Here is a 14,821-nt window from a genome sequence, read left to right as displayed (position 1 = left end):
GAGGGGGGAGAGAGAGGAGAGGGAGAGAGAGAGGAGAGGAGGGGAGAGAGGAGAGGGGGGTGAGAGGAGAGGGAGAGGGGGGGAGAGGGAGGGGGGAGAGAGGAGAGGGGGGAGAGGAAGAGGGGGGAGAGAGGAGAGGGGGAGAGAGGAGAGGGGGGGAAGAGGAGAGGGGGGGGAGAGCGGAGAGGGGGGGAGAGAGGAGAGGGGGGGAGAGAGGAGAGGGGGGGGAAGAGGAGGACGGTGGGGGAGAGGAGAGGGGGGGGAGAGAGGAGGGGGGGGAGAGAGGAGGGGGTGGGGAGAGGAGGGGGGGGAGGAGAGGAGGGGGGGTGGAGAGGGGAGAGAGAGGGGGGGGAGAGAGGAGGGGGGGGACGAGTAGGGAGGGGGGGGGAGAGAGGAGAGGGGGGAGAGAGGAGAGGGGGGGAGAGAGGAGAGGGGGGAGAGAGGAGAGGGGGGGAGAGAGGAGAGGGGGGAGAGAGGAGAGGGGGGGGAGAGAGTGAGAGGGGGAGAGAGGAGAGGGGGGAGAGAGGAGAGGGGAGAGAGAGAGGAGAGGGGGGGAGAGAGGAGAGGGGGGAGAGAGGAGAGGGGGGAGAGAGGAGCGGGGGGGAGAGAGGAGGGGGGGGAGAGAAGGGAGGGGAGGGGGAGAGAAGAGAGGGGGGGGGGAGAGAGAGAGAACCCAAACCCCCCAAACAACCATTTGCAGGCAGTGCTTTTTTCCTTCAAACTAACCATAACCATATTTTCATTTTCAAACCAAATTAAGGGTACTTACTCACAGCTGTGTAGACATATGTTCAGTCATTCAGAGCTCAGACCTCCATGTTGTAGAGACTGATTGGGGCACACCATTTCCTGGTTTTATAGTCCCTCCCCCATCCCACCAGCAGGAGCAGCAGAGAGAATGGGGAATTTTGTAAAAACATTAATATCTCTGTCATATTTCATCGACGGGAAAAATTCTCGGCACACATGCGGCGGAGGGGGGCTCTGAGCGATGTGGCCAAAAATGACGGCCGTAGGTGGCGGCGTTCTCTCGGAAATCGCAGCACAGATCGCCAAAAGCGGTCAAGAACAGAGTTTTAGTAATATAGAGATAGATGGTGATGTGTGGAGATGTGTGTCCTGTTTATTCATGTAGTTTGAAGAAGGTTCCCGACTCCGACACATATGGTTATCTCTGGTTCTCCAGGAATGCTGCCTGATCCGCTGAGTTACTCCAGCACTTTGTGGCCATTTGTGTAAACCAGCATCTGCACTTCCTTGTTCTGTTTTTTTTTTTAAATGTAAACACCGCTGTGTGCATCATGATTTTGAGGGTAGAACCCTGGCCCAATGTGAAATGCCACAGTTCTTCCTAAATGTATGTTTGTACATTTTATTGTTCAGTCCAACACATTGTATTTTTATTGTCATATGTCCAAGACAGAACAATGAAATTCTCAAGATAGACACAAAACGCTGGAGTAACTCAGCGGGACAGGCAGCCTTCCTGGAGAGAAGGAATAGGTGACATTTTCGGGTCGAGACCCTTCAGAAATTCTTACTTGCAGCAGCACAACAGAATGTGCAAACATTACTCTGTAAACAATATAACGATTTAAAAAATCAGTGTCTGAAAAAAAAAAGCACTCCTTTGAAAAAAAAAGAGATTTTACATTTAGTTTCCAAAACATATTGTTATACTGCACTGATGTGGAATTGTGTCTCGAATATTAAAGCATGTCACATGTATGAGATAGATACAGTGTTATTCAGGGACCCGGCCAGAGTATTTCCCAGCTCTTGCCTACGTGCACAGCTGTGGCGCTCACGTTCCCTGCTGAACGACGTTCGCCGAGAGGACTTTGGCAGACCTTAGCTAAAAAAACACACACACACACGCCGACCTTTCCACCAGGAAAACAAGAAGATGGCGGCGATGTGGCCTGCTCGGATGTGGAAATCGCCAGCGTTGTTGGCGCGGAGTTGTGTGGCGTTGACTTTCACCAGGTAGAGTTGTGTGTGTTGTGTGTGTTGTGGTGGGACTGGTGTCCCGGCGCTTGGCCGCGTTAACCTCTCCACAGCCACAGGATCAGGATCAGGTCCGACCGACTGTGCTCTTGGAGTGAACGCCGTGCACTCAAGTGTCCCCTACCTTCATATCACAATTGCCACTGCCACCCTGTCTCGGTGCGTAAATGTAACCAATTAAAGTTGCCACTATGATACATTATCATGGTTGCAAGCAGGTCTCACAAAACCAGGCGCATTTATTCAGAATTTGCTGATCGCCAGTGAGAAGTTAGTTTTATACACGTGAGTTTCGGCCATCTGATTCCTGCTCTCTTTCACGCTTTCCAATCAATGTATTGAAATGTGCTGCATCAATTTAAGGTGCTGTTTAGCTCTTTAAAAAAAATTGGTTTCGAGGATTTAATTGTGATTATTTTGCAGTCAAAAATCACTTACTTTTTCAAAGATGCGCAAAAAAGAAAGATTATTGTCTGATTCGACATATTCTAGTTGTTGTTTGTAGCTAATATTCACACTATTACTGGTGCTTTGGTTCAAAAAAAGGTTTTCTTTAAAACTGGTTAAATTATAAGCTTAGCCTGAATCCGATATCATGCCTTAACCACAGACAAGCAATAGTTAACTATTTTGATGTGGGAAGCCATTTAATTTAATATTTATTATGGCACTAGAATTACACATGTGTTTTCATCCTGAGTGTCATAACCCGGCTAAAATCCCATCCAGCTGGTGTTTGCGATCTATGCACTTTCAAATCCTTTGAAACACACACTTCCTTGGAAAAGATGCTTGGAGAATGATCCAAGTAGTTTGCTTACATGTTTACAAGCAGATTCAATGATTAGCTGTGGGGACCAATAAAAGCTGTCTTTGATGATGTGCTCTGGTTGGATTCTGTTGTGGCTTGTTGACATAATTTAATTGATTTTAGCACTTGGGTGACTTCAACCTCTATCTGTTAATAATCAACATTATGTACTGCCATGGTTTTATTCGGATATGAATCATTCAACGTTAAAAGGAAAGGATTGGCCAATTTTCTTAGATGTATTTACTCGATTTTTTTAGAGTAGCTTTTTAAAATATCTTGCCTTTAATGCTAAATACTGCAGTGGAAAGGCCAGCCATTAATTATGGTCAAATAACTTTGCTTCCAAAATCTTTTAATGTTAGGATAAATCATAGGCTTCTCAATTTCTTAACATGAATATTACCAGCAGATAAACATGTGTATGTCAGGACACATACATGCTCTAGAATGCTACTGGGCTGAAAGGCCTGCTCCTGTGCTGTACTTTCCAAATGGATGAATATTTTTTCAACTGTTTGTCAGTTGGCAAACATTAATATTAAAATGGGAACAGAGATTTCAGTGGTAAACAGATGTATCTTCAAATAGAATATATTTCCCTTTTAGAGCATTGGTTACTTTCAGGATTGTAGTTCAAAAAGTAAATTTGGTTTTGTGGTACAGGGAAAAGGTTGAAACTGTTTGTGGTACTTTTGCCATTCTGATTAACAAATCAGATTATTTGATGAATAGTCTCCTTATAGCTGATATTATCAAAACATTGAAATGGAGACATTCTTTAAATCTTAACCGGGCTATCTGTGTATTCAAAATCAGACTGGATAATAATCCCTATTGAACTTAATTTTCCATCGCATTATTGATATTGTGGTGATTTCTGAAAAGAATGGTATAAAATTTAACACTTTGATTTGATTTTATTACCATGGGAAAATGTGGTAAGTTCTTGATGTGGATGGCAGTTATTTAATATTAAATTTCACCAAGTCGATGTAATGCCATCTTCTCCTTAAACATCACAATAATTATTTCCTCCTTGGACATATTATTACAAAGTTTAGTTTTGCTTCAAAACTGTGGAAAAACAACAACACACTTAATTGGCCACCCTGCAAACTATAGTGAGTTTGTAATGCCCCTTGTCTGCCAGGTTCTGCAATAGGTCCCTCCCATGAAAGCTGACCCCTTAAAACCAAACCCACCTGAATTCTTACTTTTGTTTTGTCTATTTCCTTGTACAACTCAGTTTATTTTATTGCATTAAAGGGCCTTTCATCAATAAATAAATGGTATACTGGGAAGAAGCAGTGTTGTGGTGCAGTGCTTCTTCCCAGTGACAAGTCAAGGACAATTTTAAGATGGCCACTACATTTCAGAGTGGTGTTAAAGAGAGGATGAATGTGTGACTTTGTCCTTGGTACAGCTGCAACCTGGAAATAGCCCAGCTACCATGTAGTGTGTGGAATACCACAGTCATCTGCACAAAGAGGCGGAAATATTTTCCACTTCAGTGCTTACTCATCAGTGTCTGTTGTACATTGGTCTCTGGGCAGCATCAGTCCACAAACAGATTTTGACATTTCTGTGTGAATACACATTCAGTTAATCATATTTTTTTTGGTGCTTTTTCAGGGCAAATAGTAAAGGTGAGCAAAATGACAAAGGGTGGTTTCGATCATTATTCGTCCACAGAGTAAAGCAGAGAAAAGATGCTCACTCTAATCTTCTTTCCAAGAAGGAAACTAGCAGCTTGTATAAAATGCAATGTAAGTGAAAAAGCTTCTGCCAACACTTTTACTGGCAATTATCAAAGGTCAACTGGTTCTTCAAATTGTACTGAAACATTTTTGTTTTTGTCTTAGTTCATAATGTGAAGCCAGAATGTTTAGATGCCTACAACACCTTATCGTAAGTTCCAATCTCTTAAAAATCGGTTGATTTTACTTAGACAGTGGCCATGGTCTCTGAAAGAGTGATGTGGCATTTACTTTATTATTTTCACACCAGGATTCCTTCATGCTAGAATATATCATACTGTTACATAATCACAATGCTGCTTGTGTTTATCATTTGGTATCTATTTGTGTCTTTCATCTGCTATCCCATTAAATTTCTCAGCCGCACTAGTTCTGCTCAACTCAGCATCTACTCATGTTGTTCACTCATTCATCAAAGGTGTGCTTTCATCAGCTGAGGTCCTGAATTCTGGAATTTCTTCTCTTATTGTCTCAGCTTAAGACACCTTAATTATTTTTCTCATTGATCAAGCTTTTGGTTGCCCACCATATTTAACACTGAGCAACATATGAAAATTTTGTTTGACAACGCTTCGATATGAAGTAATAGACACAGAGTGCTGGAGTAACTCAGTGGATTAGGCAGCATCTTTGGAGAACATGGATAGGTAATGTTTTAGGTCAGGACCCATCTTCAGACTGAAGAAGGGATCCAACCTGAAACATGGCTTTTCCATGTCCTCGGACTGTAGAGGGGCTCCGACCCAAAAAGTTACATTAGCATGTTCGCCAAAGATGCTGCCTGACTGGCTGAGTTAATCCAGCACTTTGTGCCTTTTTTGGTAAATCAGCATCTGCAGTTCCTTGTGTCTACATTCTTTATGAAGTACACTGGATATTCAATAAAGTTATTGATGCGGTATTAATGCAGAGGTTGTTGCTGTTGATTTAGTTGCTTATTTAGAATTATAGAAATTTCCGAAACACAAGAAGACTATGCAGTCAATCGTGTGTGTGTGTGTGTGTTGGTCTGAGGGAAGGGGCTCTCAGCCTAACCCCACTTTCTATCATTGGGTCTGCAGCCCCGCAGATGACAGCTCTTAATTGTGCACTTAAATGTAATGCATGGTGGTGCCTTGAATACCTTTTCATTATGTGAGTTCCAGTCTCCTGTCACCCTCATCTCCCCTCTAATCATTCCATCAAATCCTTGGTTTTTGATCCCGCTGTTAATGGAAACATCCTTTCTTTTTACTCCTTCCAGGCCTCTCATTATTTCAGACCTATTAATTAAGTCTCTGCCCATTCTCCCCTGCTCTGAAAGAACCAAAGATAGTTCAATCAATATTTCCTGAACTAAAATGTTCCCTTCCTGACAACATCCTCATAGATCTTCACAACACCCTCTCTAGTATAATTCATTTTTTCCCTGGAACATGGTGACCAGAATTGTACACACCACTCAAGCTGGTCTAATTAGGAATAGGAATATGAATACTTTATTGGCACATGTGACTGGGTACAGTGAGATTCTTTACTTGCATACACAATGTACACAAATAGCAGCCACCTACGGCGCTGACAAAGTTACAAAACACGCTGGCTCCCCCTATTGCCCCCCCCCCCCCAACTGTTACCCCATTGTCCTTTGTCCCGCCCCCTATTGTCCATTTTTTCGAGTGGTGGCGCCATAGAGTGTGGCAGCCTCGCCTGCAGCTGTTCGTTCTTCACCCTTTTTTATTTTTAGTTTGTTAAAAAGTTTTGTTCTGGAGGCCTTTTAGTCTTTTTATGTGGGCGATGGGGGGGAGGGGGGGGGGGGAAGGGGGGAAAGGGGGAAACCGTTTTCTCCAGTCACTACCTGGGCGAGGATGTGTCCTTCCTCCGAGCCGCACCTTCGCCCCCTCCTGGATTGGCGCGGCCTTTCCTGCCGGAGACCGGCCAGAGCTTCGAGCTGCAGCTTCAGCGGCGGCGCAGCACTGAGATACCATCGCGGAGTGGGGAGATGCCTTACCCGGGTCGCCGTGTTGGAGCTCCGGAGTACTGGGACTGCTGACTTCAACATCGTGGAGCTGTGGTCTGCGGAGCGTCCAGCTGCGGGTGGCGCTGACTTTAAACACCCCGGAGCCTAGGATCTCTTGCCAAGATCGCCAGTGTTGGAGCTCCGACCAGCGCGGGCTGTGGACTTCGGGGGCCGCGGTCTCCGGTAGCAAGCGGCCGTTTCGGAACTCCAAGTCGCTGAGAGTGTTCTTCCATCATTCCGGCGAGAGGCCCTGAAACATCGGGCCGTCCGTAGCGGCGACTGCGAAGGCGTCAAATAGGCCCCGACCAAGGGTGAACATGGAAGAAGTGGACTGAACTTTGCTGCCTTCCCTCACAGTAGGAAACGTTGATCCCGCTGTGGGGGGATGTTTTTTATGTTTAATGTTAAATTCTATAATGTTGTGTTTATTTTATTGATGTGCTGCAATGGCAACTCATGTGAGAATAAATGTCCTTTGTCCTTTGTTCTCCCCCCTCACGGCAGTCCCCCCACACCAGGTCCTCCCTTGTTCTCCCCCCCCTCCCCCCATGGTGACTCTGACGTGCCACCCCCCCCCAGGATTTCCGCCCAAGCACACATTTTCTCCTCAGTTAAATTAAACGCAGAGAAGATTCATGAGGATGTTGTCATGAACTTGAGGACATTGGGCAGGCTAGGACTTCATTCCTTGGAGCGCCAGAGGCTGCGGGGCATTCTTATAGAGCTGTATATAATCATGAGGGGAATAGATGAGGTAAATGTATTTTTCCTAGGGTTGGGGAATCTAGAGGGCATAGGTTTAAGGTGAGAGGGGAATGATTTAATAGAAACTTGAGAGGTGACTTTTTCTCACAGAGTCTGGTGGGTATGTAGAACAAGCTGCTGGAGGAAGTAGTTGAGGTACATACAATAACAACATTTAAAAAACATTTGGACAGGTACATGGATAGGAAGGCTTTAAAGGCATATAGACGGCACAGGAAAATTGAACTGGCTTGGATGGTACATCTTGGTCAGCATGAATAAACTGGGGCGAAGGGCCTGTTTACCCGTTGTTTGATTCAGTAACTCGAAATACATTTTCCTTTACAAGGAACCCAATCTCCCAACACAGCATTACTTCCTGCAAGAATATTTGGGTGACATACGCTTTTTCAAGAAATAATGAAACAATTGATACATTATACTTGCACTTGTTTTGCTCAAGTTCCAAGTGAACACTGGGCCAGGTTTACAGTCTTGTTCTTGCTCTGGCAGCAGAATCATGAGTGGAGTCTTTGTAGGGGTGTTGAATTTCCTCTTGACGATGATCTATATTTAGTAGGTTAATTCCTGACTTGGTTCACACTGACAGTCTCCATTTAATCTGACCTAAAGTAGTGTCAGTCTAAAGAAAATTATGACCTTTGCACCGTTATTAAGATTCAAACCAGTCTGCAATAAACAAAGGGATCATTCTGGATAGTAGTTAATAAGCAGGAGGCATATTTTATTTGCATTTCAATAACACTCATATATAATCATATAACAATTACAGCACGGAAACAGGCCATCTCGGCCCTTCAAGTCCGTGCCGAACACATTTATTTATTTATTTATTCCCCCCCCCCCTAGTCCCATCTACCTGCACTCAGACCATAACCCTCCATTCCTTTCCCGTCCATATAACTATCCACTTTATTTTTAAATGATAAAATCGAACCTGCCTCCACCACTTCCACTGGAAGCTCATTCCACACAGCTACCACTCTCTGAGTAAAGAAGTTCCCCCTCATGTTACCCCTAAACGTCTGTCCCTTAATTGTCAAGTCATGTCCCCTTGTTTGAATCTTCCCTACTCTCAATGGGAAAAGCTTATCCACATCAACTCTGTCTATCCCTCTCATCATTTTAAAGACCTCTATCAAGTCCCCCCTTAACCTTCTGCGCTCCAAAGAATCATCATTGCACATTCAGATAATTTACCAGATAAATGATTTTTGGGCATGTTCGGTGTGCAGAGTGCTGACAGGCATGTGTACATAGCAGCTTACGCATGTTGCTTAGGAGATACATACTTTAATTTAACTGCTGAATATTGCATTGCAATCCTAAGAAATCTATAGGCACACACCTGCAGGTTTACATTTACATACATACATAGACAATAGGTGCAGGAGTAGGCCATTCGGCCCACCGAGCCAGCACCACCATTCAATGTGATCATGGCTGATCATCCTCAATCAGTTCCTGCCTACTCCCCATATCCATTGATTCCGCTAGCCCTAAGAGCTCTATCTAACTCTCTTTTGAATGCATCCAGTGAATCGGTCTCCACTGCCTTCTGAGGCAGAGAATTCCACAAATTCACGACCCTCTGAGTGAAAAGGTTTTTCCCCATCTCAGTTCTAAATGATCTACCCATTATTCTTAAACTGTGGCCCTTCGGTTCTGGACTCCTCCAAACATTGGGAACATGTTTCCTGCATCTAGCATGTCCAATTCCTTAATAATTTTATATGCTTCTATAAGATGCCCTCTCATCCTTCTAAATTCCAGTGAATACAAGCCCAGTCGCTCCATTCTTTCTTCATATGACAGTCCTGTAATCCCGGGAATTAACCTTGTGAACCTATGCTGTACTTCCTCAATAGCAAGAATGCCTTCCTCAAATTAGGGACCAAAACTGCAAACAATACTCCAGGTGTGGTCTCACCAGGGTCCTGTACAACTCCAGAAGGACCTCTTTGCTCCTATACGCAACTCCTCACATTATGAAGGCCAACATGTCATTAGCTTTCTTCACTGCCTGCTGTACCTGCATGCTTACTTTCAATGACTGATGTACAAGGATACCCAGGTCTCATTGTACTTCCCCTTTTCCTAACCTGACACCATTCAGATAATAATCTGCCTTCCTGTTCTTGCCACCAAAGTGGAGAACCTCACATTTATCCACATTATACTGCATCTGCCATGCATCTGCCCACTCACCCAACCTATCCAAGTCACCCAATGTTTGTAAAAAAAAACAAAACTTGGTGGACAGTGGCCAATATTGACAGGATTATATAAATCCCCACCTCAGATACCTTCTTGAATAGCCATTGCCCTTCTCATCGTAATGCTTTTGCAATCATAAGAGGCAGATAATCTCAAGGTCATGTGTGACTCATTGATAGTGAAGCACTTGAGTCATTTCATTTCTCCTCACCCTCTTATTTTAATTCATTGCTTTGGACTCAGTCCCGTTCTAAACCAATGCAGAGGGCATTGCACGTCCGTGATGTATTAAAATCCGGTTTATACACTGGTGCCAAACTAAGGGTATTTGAGGGCCATTTAAGTCTTCACAGCCCACAAATGACCACCTGTACAGTTGCTGTGTTGGGATTTGCACAATCATTGGGTTGTGGGCACGGCAGTACCCAATGAACTTTGCTCTTCCCACGTGTGGTTAGTATTTGCACAACGTCTTAAAAGCTTCGACCTGACTCATCCCAGATAATTCACACAGAATAAAATTACCTCAGTTTGCTTGCGGCAACCAACAGAGCAAAATAATACTCTGGGATTCTGAAAACCCAGAAATGATTTGTTTTCAAAATCTAGGTGTGATTTATTTCCATGCAGCTTCTCAACAAAACACATGTCTATTCACAACCACATTTGTTTTTCACACCCAGCCTCCTGTGCTTGCTTCTGTCCACAACATTTTGCAATCTGACTTAAATACTTTCATAAATTAGCATTACCCAACTCAAGAGCAATATTACTTCACAGTTGGCTGCCTGCTTTGGGCCACTGAATTCCTCAGGTCTTGGCAAATTACTTGCGGATAAAACTTTGCACTAAATGTTAAGTAGTGTTTTATTTTCTCAAATGTTAACAAATATATTACTTTGTGTTTCCTATAATTCTACAAACATCAGGTTCATTGAAAAATGAGAGCCTAACCAAATTAATCATTTTAACATATGTATTTGCGAGGAGATTTAGAATTACATTATTTATAAAATGTTTTGGTATCAAGTTATTTATGTTGATTTGTAGCTCCACTTAAAGACGTATTTGGTGTGCAGAGATCGAGATTGTCTGCTATGTGTTTTAAACAAAATCTTTTATCAATGACCACAGGGAGCAAATGTTGAAAAAGCTACATGACGACTCTGACTACCCATGTGAGATTGTGGGGAGCTGGAATACGTGGTATGGTGAGCAAGATCAAGCAGGTAAGTCTACCACTCAGCTTTAATCAAATTCATCCAGACCTTCCTTCTTGCCTTTGGCTCAAGTCCTAGTCTTTAGTTCTTCATTATCATTTTAGGCCTTGGGTGAATTTTAATTTTCCTATTTCAGACTAAAACTGGATTTGTGAATCAGTTGATCACTGTAGAGTCTGGCCATTTATTGTTTTTGTTTTTGTTGAAGTTAATGGAAGTTGACTTTTGTTGAGATCAGTGGAATGGAAATCAGCTAGTTCCTATAATTGACGATGACTCCCAGAAAGGACTTTGCAGCCAAACCACAGTCAAAATACTACCTCACTATCTTCACTGAGGTTAAAAGCTGCCTCCACAGACATTAGTTTTCTCTTTTAAACCAAATATTCCTTTTCTCTTCGGTACACAAAAATGCTGGAGAAACTCAGCGGGTGCAGCAGCATCTGTGGAGCGAAAGAAATAGGCAACGTTTCGGGCCGAAACCCTTCTTCCTCCATAGATGCTGCTGCATCCGCTGAGTTTCTCCAGCATTTTTGTGTACCTTCGATTTTCCAGCATCTGCAGTTCCTTCTTAAATCCCTTTTCTCTTCAGTTCTTTGAAGCTCACGTTGAATGCTTCCATTAACTGCCCTTCATACCTCTGAAGGTAAATAAAAGCTGTAGCCATTCCCTTGCTAGGCCCCAGCACCAGACTTCCTTTTAGTGTCACAACCATTTTTCCTTTTTCATTGTCAGAGTATTGTCTACATGATTCTTTCCACTTTCCCCTCTTGTTCGACCTGCAAAACAAATGGGCATCAAGTCGTGCTTTCCCACAGCACAGGAACAGGCCCTTTCACCCACGATAAACTGCCCACTGTCTTCTAAATGGCCTATTGTTGAAATAACGCCATGGTCCAACTTTTTCTTTGAATCTCAGAGCAGTGATACCATTTGTCTACCTCACATCCTTCTTGCTACTATTGTCAGCCTTTAAAACCCCAAATACTCTCTAATTCTGTTTGCATCAGCTCTTTTATGCTTTCTTATCTTAATAGTCAGATTATTATGATACAGAAGGGGGGTATTTGGCTTAAGAGTCCATGCCATATTGTGGAGCAATCTAGACAATTTAATTCTCCCACCAGAGCCCCGTGGCCTTGCAAACTTACTCTATTATTTTTAAATCAGTTATGATTTTAGTTTGCAGTGAGTTCCACCTAATGTGTAAAAGAACCTGTACCCAGCATCTCTTCTGTACTACTTATGCAAAACCCTAAAGGGTCATTTATTGAAGACTGAGGTAAGGCAGTTTTTTAGTCAGAGGTCCTTGAAACTCTCTTCTTCAAATTAAGTGTCCTTTTCAAGATCTTCATTGCTCTGCAATGCCTTGATGTCAGAAACATTGATTTCAGTACGTTAACACTGAAAGAGCTCGCTTTATACCAGTATAAAACAGAACTGTGTTTAGAGAGGTGCAGTGATGCCGCTTCTTAGCGACGGAAAACCAGTTTCAATTCTGACCTTGGGTGCTGTCGGTGTGGAGTTTGTACGTTTTCCTTGTGATGTGAGGGTTTCCTTTGGGTGCTCTTGTTTCCTCTTGCATGCCAAATATGTGGGATAATTGTCTACTTTAAATTGCCCGTAGAGTGTGGGTGAGTGTTACAATCTGGGGGAGTTGATGGACAAGAAAAAATGAGATGCATGTAGGATTAGTGTAAATGGCTAGCTGATGATCAGTGTGGACTTGATGGGCCATTGGGAAGTTTTTCCATGCTGTATCTTTCAATGACTCCACGCCTTTCAATCATTGAACTTCTAAGGCAGAGGGTACTTGATAAGCTAATGTGTAGTAGATATGTGATAATGCAGACATTGAAGTTACAACATAATTAATCATGAGTTTATTAAATGGTGGAGCAGCTTAATTGGCCCTTGTACAATCTGTTCTCCGATGCAGAGTATCTGGGGTTTGCACATTCTCTTCCTGACCTTTTGGTTTCCACTGTGTAATCCCTGATTTCTCCCATGTTTCAAGAAAATGTTTTTCGGTTAATTGGGTACTATCAAATTCCCTCTTAATGTGGGTAAGTTATAAAGAGATTCAATGGGGAGCTGATAAACATATCGATAAATTAAAGATGGGGTCCATATCAATGTTTAGTTTAGAGACACACCCCAGAAAAAGGACATTTGGCCCACTGAGTCCATACCGGCCAGCCCAGTACATCAACACTATCACACACACTATCACGCCCACTATCACACACACACACACACACACAAAAACAAAAACAAAAACCACAAAAAAACACAAAAAAAACAAACAAGAAAACAAACACAACAAACAAAAACAAAAAAAAAAAAAAACCAAAACAACAAAAACAACCAAAGAAAAGAGGAAAAAAAAAAAAAAGAAAGAGCAAAAGAAGTACAACGAAAGAGAAAGAGAAAGAGAAAGAAGAGAAAGAGAAAGAGATAGAAGAGAAAGAGAAAGAGAAAGAAGAGAAAGAGAAAGAGAAAGAAGAGAAAGAGAAAGAGAAAGAAGAGAAAGAGAAAGAGAAAGAGAAGAACAGGAGAAAAAGAGAAGAAAAAGAAAAAAGAGAAAGAGAAAAGAGACAAGACCAGAGTAAAAGAAAATGAAAGAGAAAAAAGCCCACCTCCTCCCCCTCTCCCCCCTCTCTCCCTCTCTCCCTCTCTCCCTCTCTCCCTCTCCCCCTCTCTCCCTCTCTCTCTCTGCCTACAAACCCGTACGTCTTTGGATGTGTGGGAGGAAACTGGAGCACCCGGAGAAAAGCCAACAAACAAACTCCGCACAGACAGCACCCGTAGTCAGGATTGAACCCAGGTCTGTGGGCGCTGTAAGGCAGCAACTCTACCACTGTCCCACCCTTTTTGAGGGACACAGGGAAATCATTAGAAAGGGAAACAGGATGAATGGGTGTGGTTTACTCCTGCTCCACAATCGTATGTTCTTATGTTCCTTAGTAAATATCATTTGTAAAGAAACGTCACCTATCCCTTCCATCCAGAGATGCTGTCTGTCCCGCTGAGTTACTCCAGCATTTTGTGTCTATCTTCATTATTCTACCCATGCTTTGTACCTTTAAGAATATATCACGTTCTTTATCCCTAATGGGCCCCACTCCATCTCTTGCGAATCCAATTTTCCCCTTCACTTCTTCTGTCAACAATCAATTTAGCCTCGGTTTTACTTGAAGAAGCCATCTGGCTTACATCATCGATTTTATTTTATCTCGGCATTTTCACTATCTTCCCAATGAACCGACAAGCTCTGGGGTTGGTTCCGCTACCTTGCTTTTTTTTTGGGGGGGGGGGGGGGGACTGTACATTGCTCGTAATCAAAACATCCCCCATGAAGTTTCCTGTTGTGCTTTTGCAGTTTTGCAAGATCTCCCCTCAGCATTTGCTTTCTTCCAGATTAAAAATCCTACTTTGGATTGTTACTTGCTTTTCTCCATTACTATTCCCCGCCTTAGGATATGATGATCACTCTTACCCATATGATCTCCTACAGCCATTTAGAACATAAACAGTAGAGCAGAAGAACAGGCCCTTCAGCCCAAGATGTCTCTGCCTACCATGGTGCCAATTTAAGTTATTACATAGAAACATAGAAAATAGGTGCAGGAGTAGGCCATTCAGCCCCTCATTCAATATGATCAAATCAGTACCCCGTTCCTGCTTTCTCCCCGTATCCCCTGATTCCAATAGGCCTAAGAGCTATATCTAACTCTCTCTTGAATACATCGAATGAATTGGCCTCCACTGCCTTCTGTGGCAGAGAATTCCACAGATTCACAACTCTCAGGGTGAAATCATTTTTCCTCATCTCATTCCTAAATGGCCTACCCCTTATTCTTAAACTGTGACCCCCTGGTTCTCCGACTCCCCCATCTGTGGAGAGAAGGAATGGGTGACTTTTCCTTCTGAAGGGTCTTGCCCCGAAACGTCATCCATTTCTTCTCTCCAGAGATGCTGCCTGTCCCGTTGAGTTACTCCAGCATTTTTTGGCTATCTTTGGTTTAAACCAGCATTTGCA

General features: G+C 43.1%; 1 protein-coding gene across 1 annotated transcript in view; it reads left to right on the top strand.

The window, feature by feature from the left end:
• Positions 1-1,795: 1,795 nt before the first annotated feature.
• The window catches only part of LOC116987267 (protein NipSnap homolog 1-like), a 50,575-nt gene continuing 37,549 nt past the window's right edge, over positions 1,796-14,821 (top strand). Inside the window, exons 1-4 of the mRNA XM_033043154.1 lie at positions 1,796-1,986; positions 4,454-4,587; positions 4,684-4,729; positions 10,694-10,788. Coding sequence (XP_032899045.1) covers positions 1,907-1,986; positions 4,454-4,587; positions 4,684-4,729; positions 10,694-10,788 — 355 coding nt within the window. The 5' untranslated portion in view covers positions 1,796-1,906. The remainder of the gene's footprint in view (positions 1,987-4,453; positions 4,588-4,683; positions 4,730-10,693; positions 10,789-14,821) is intronic.

Source organism: Amblyraja radiata, chromosome 25 (assembly GCF_010909765.2).
Source record: "Amblyraja radiata isolate CabotCenter1 chromosome 25, sAmbRad1.1.pri, whole genome shotgun sequence".
Classification (NCBI taxonomy): domain Eukaryota; kingdom Metazoa; phylum Chordata; class Chondrichthyes; order Rajiformes; family Rajidae; genus Amblyraja; species Amblyraja radiata.
The sequence above is the reverse complement of the archived record's forward strand: the minus strand, read 5'-3'. Positions and strand labels throughout refer to the sequence as shown.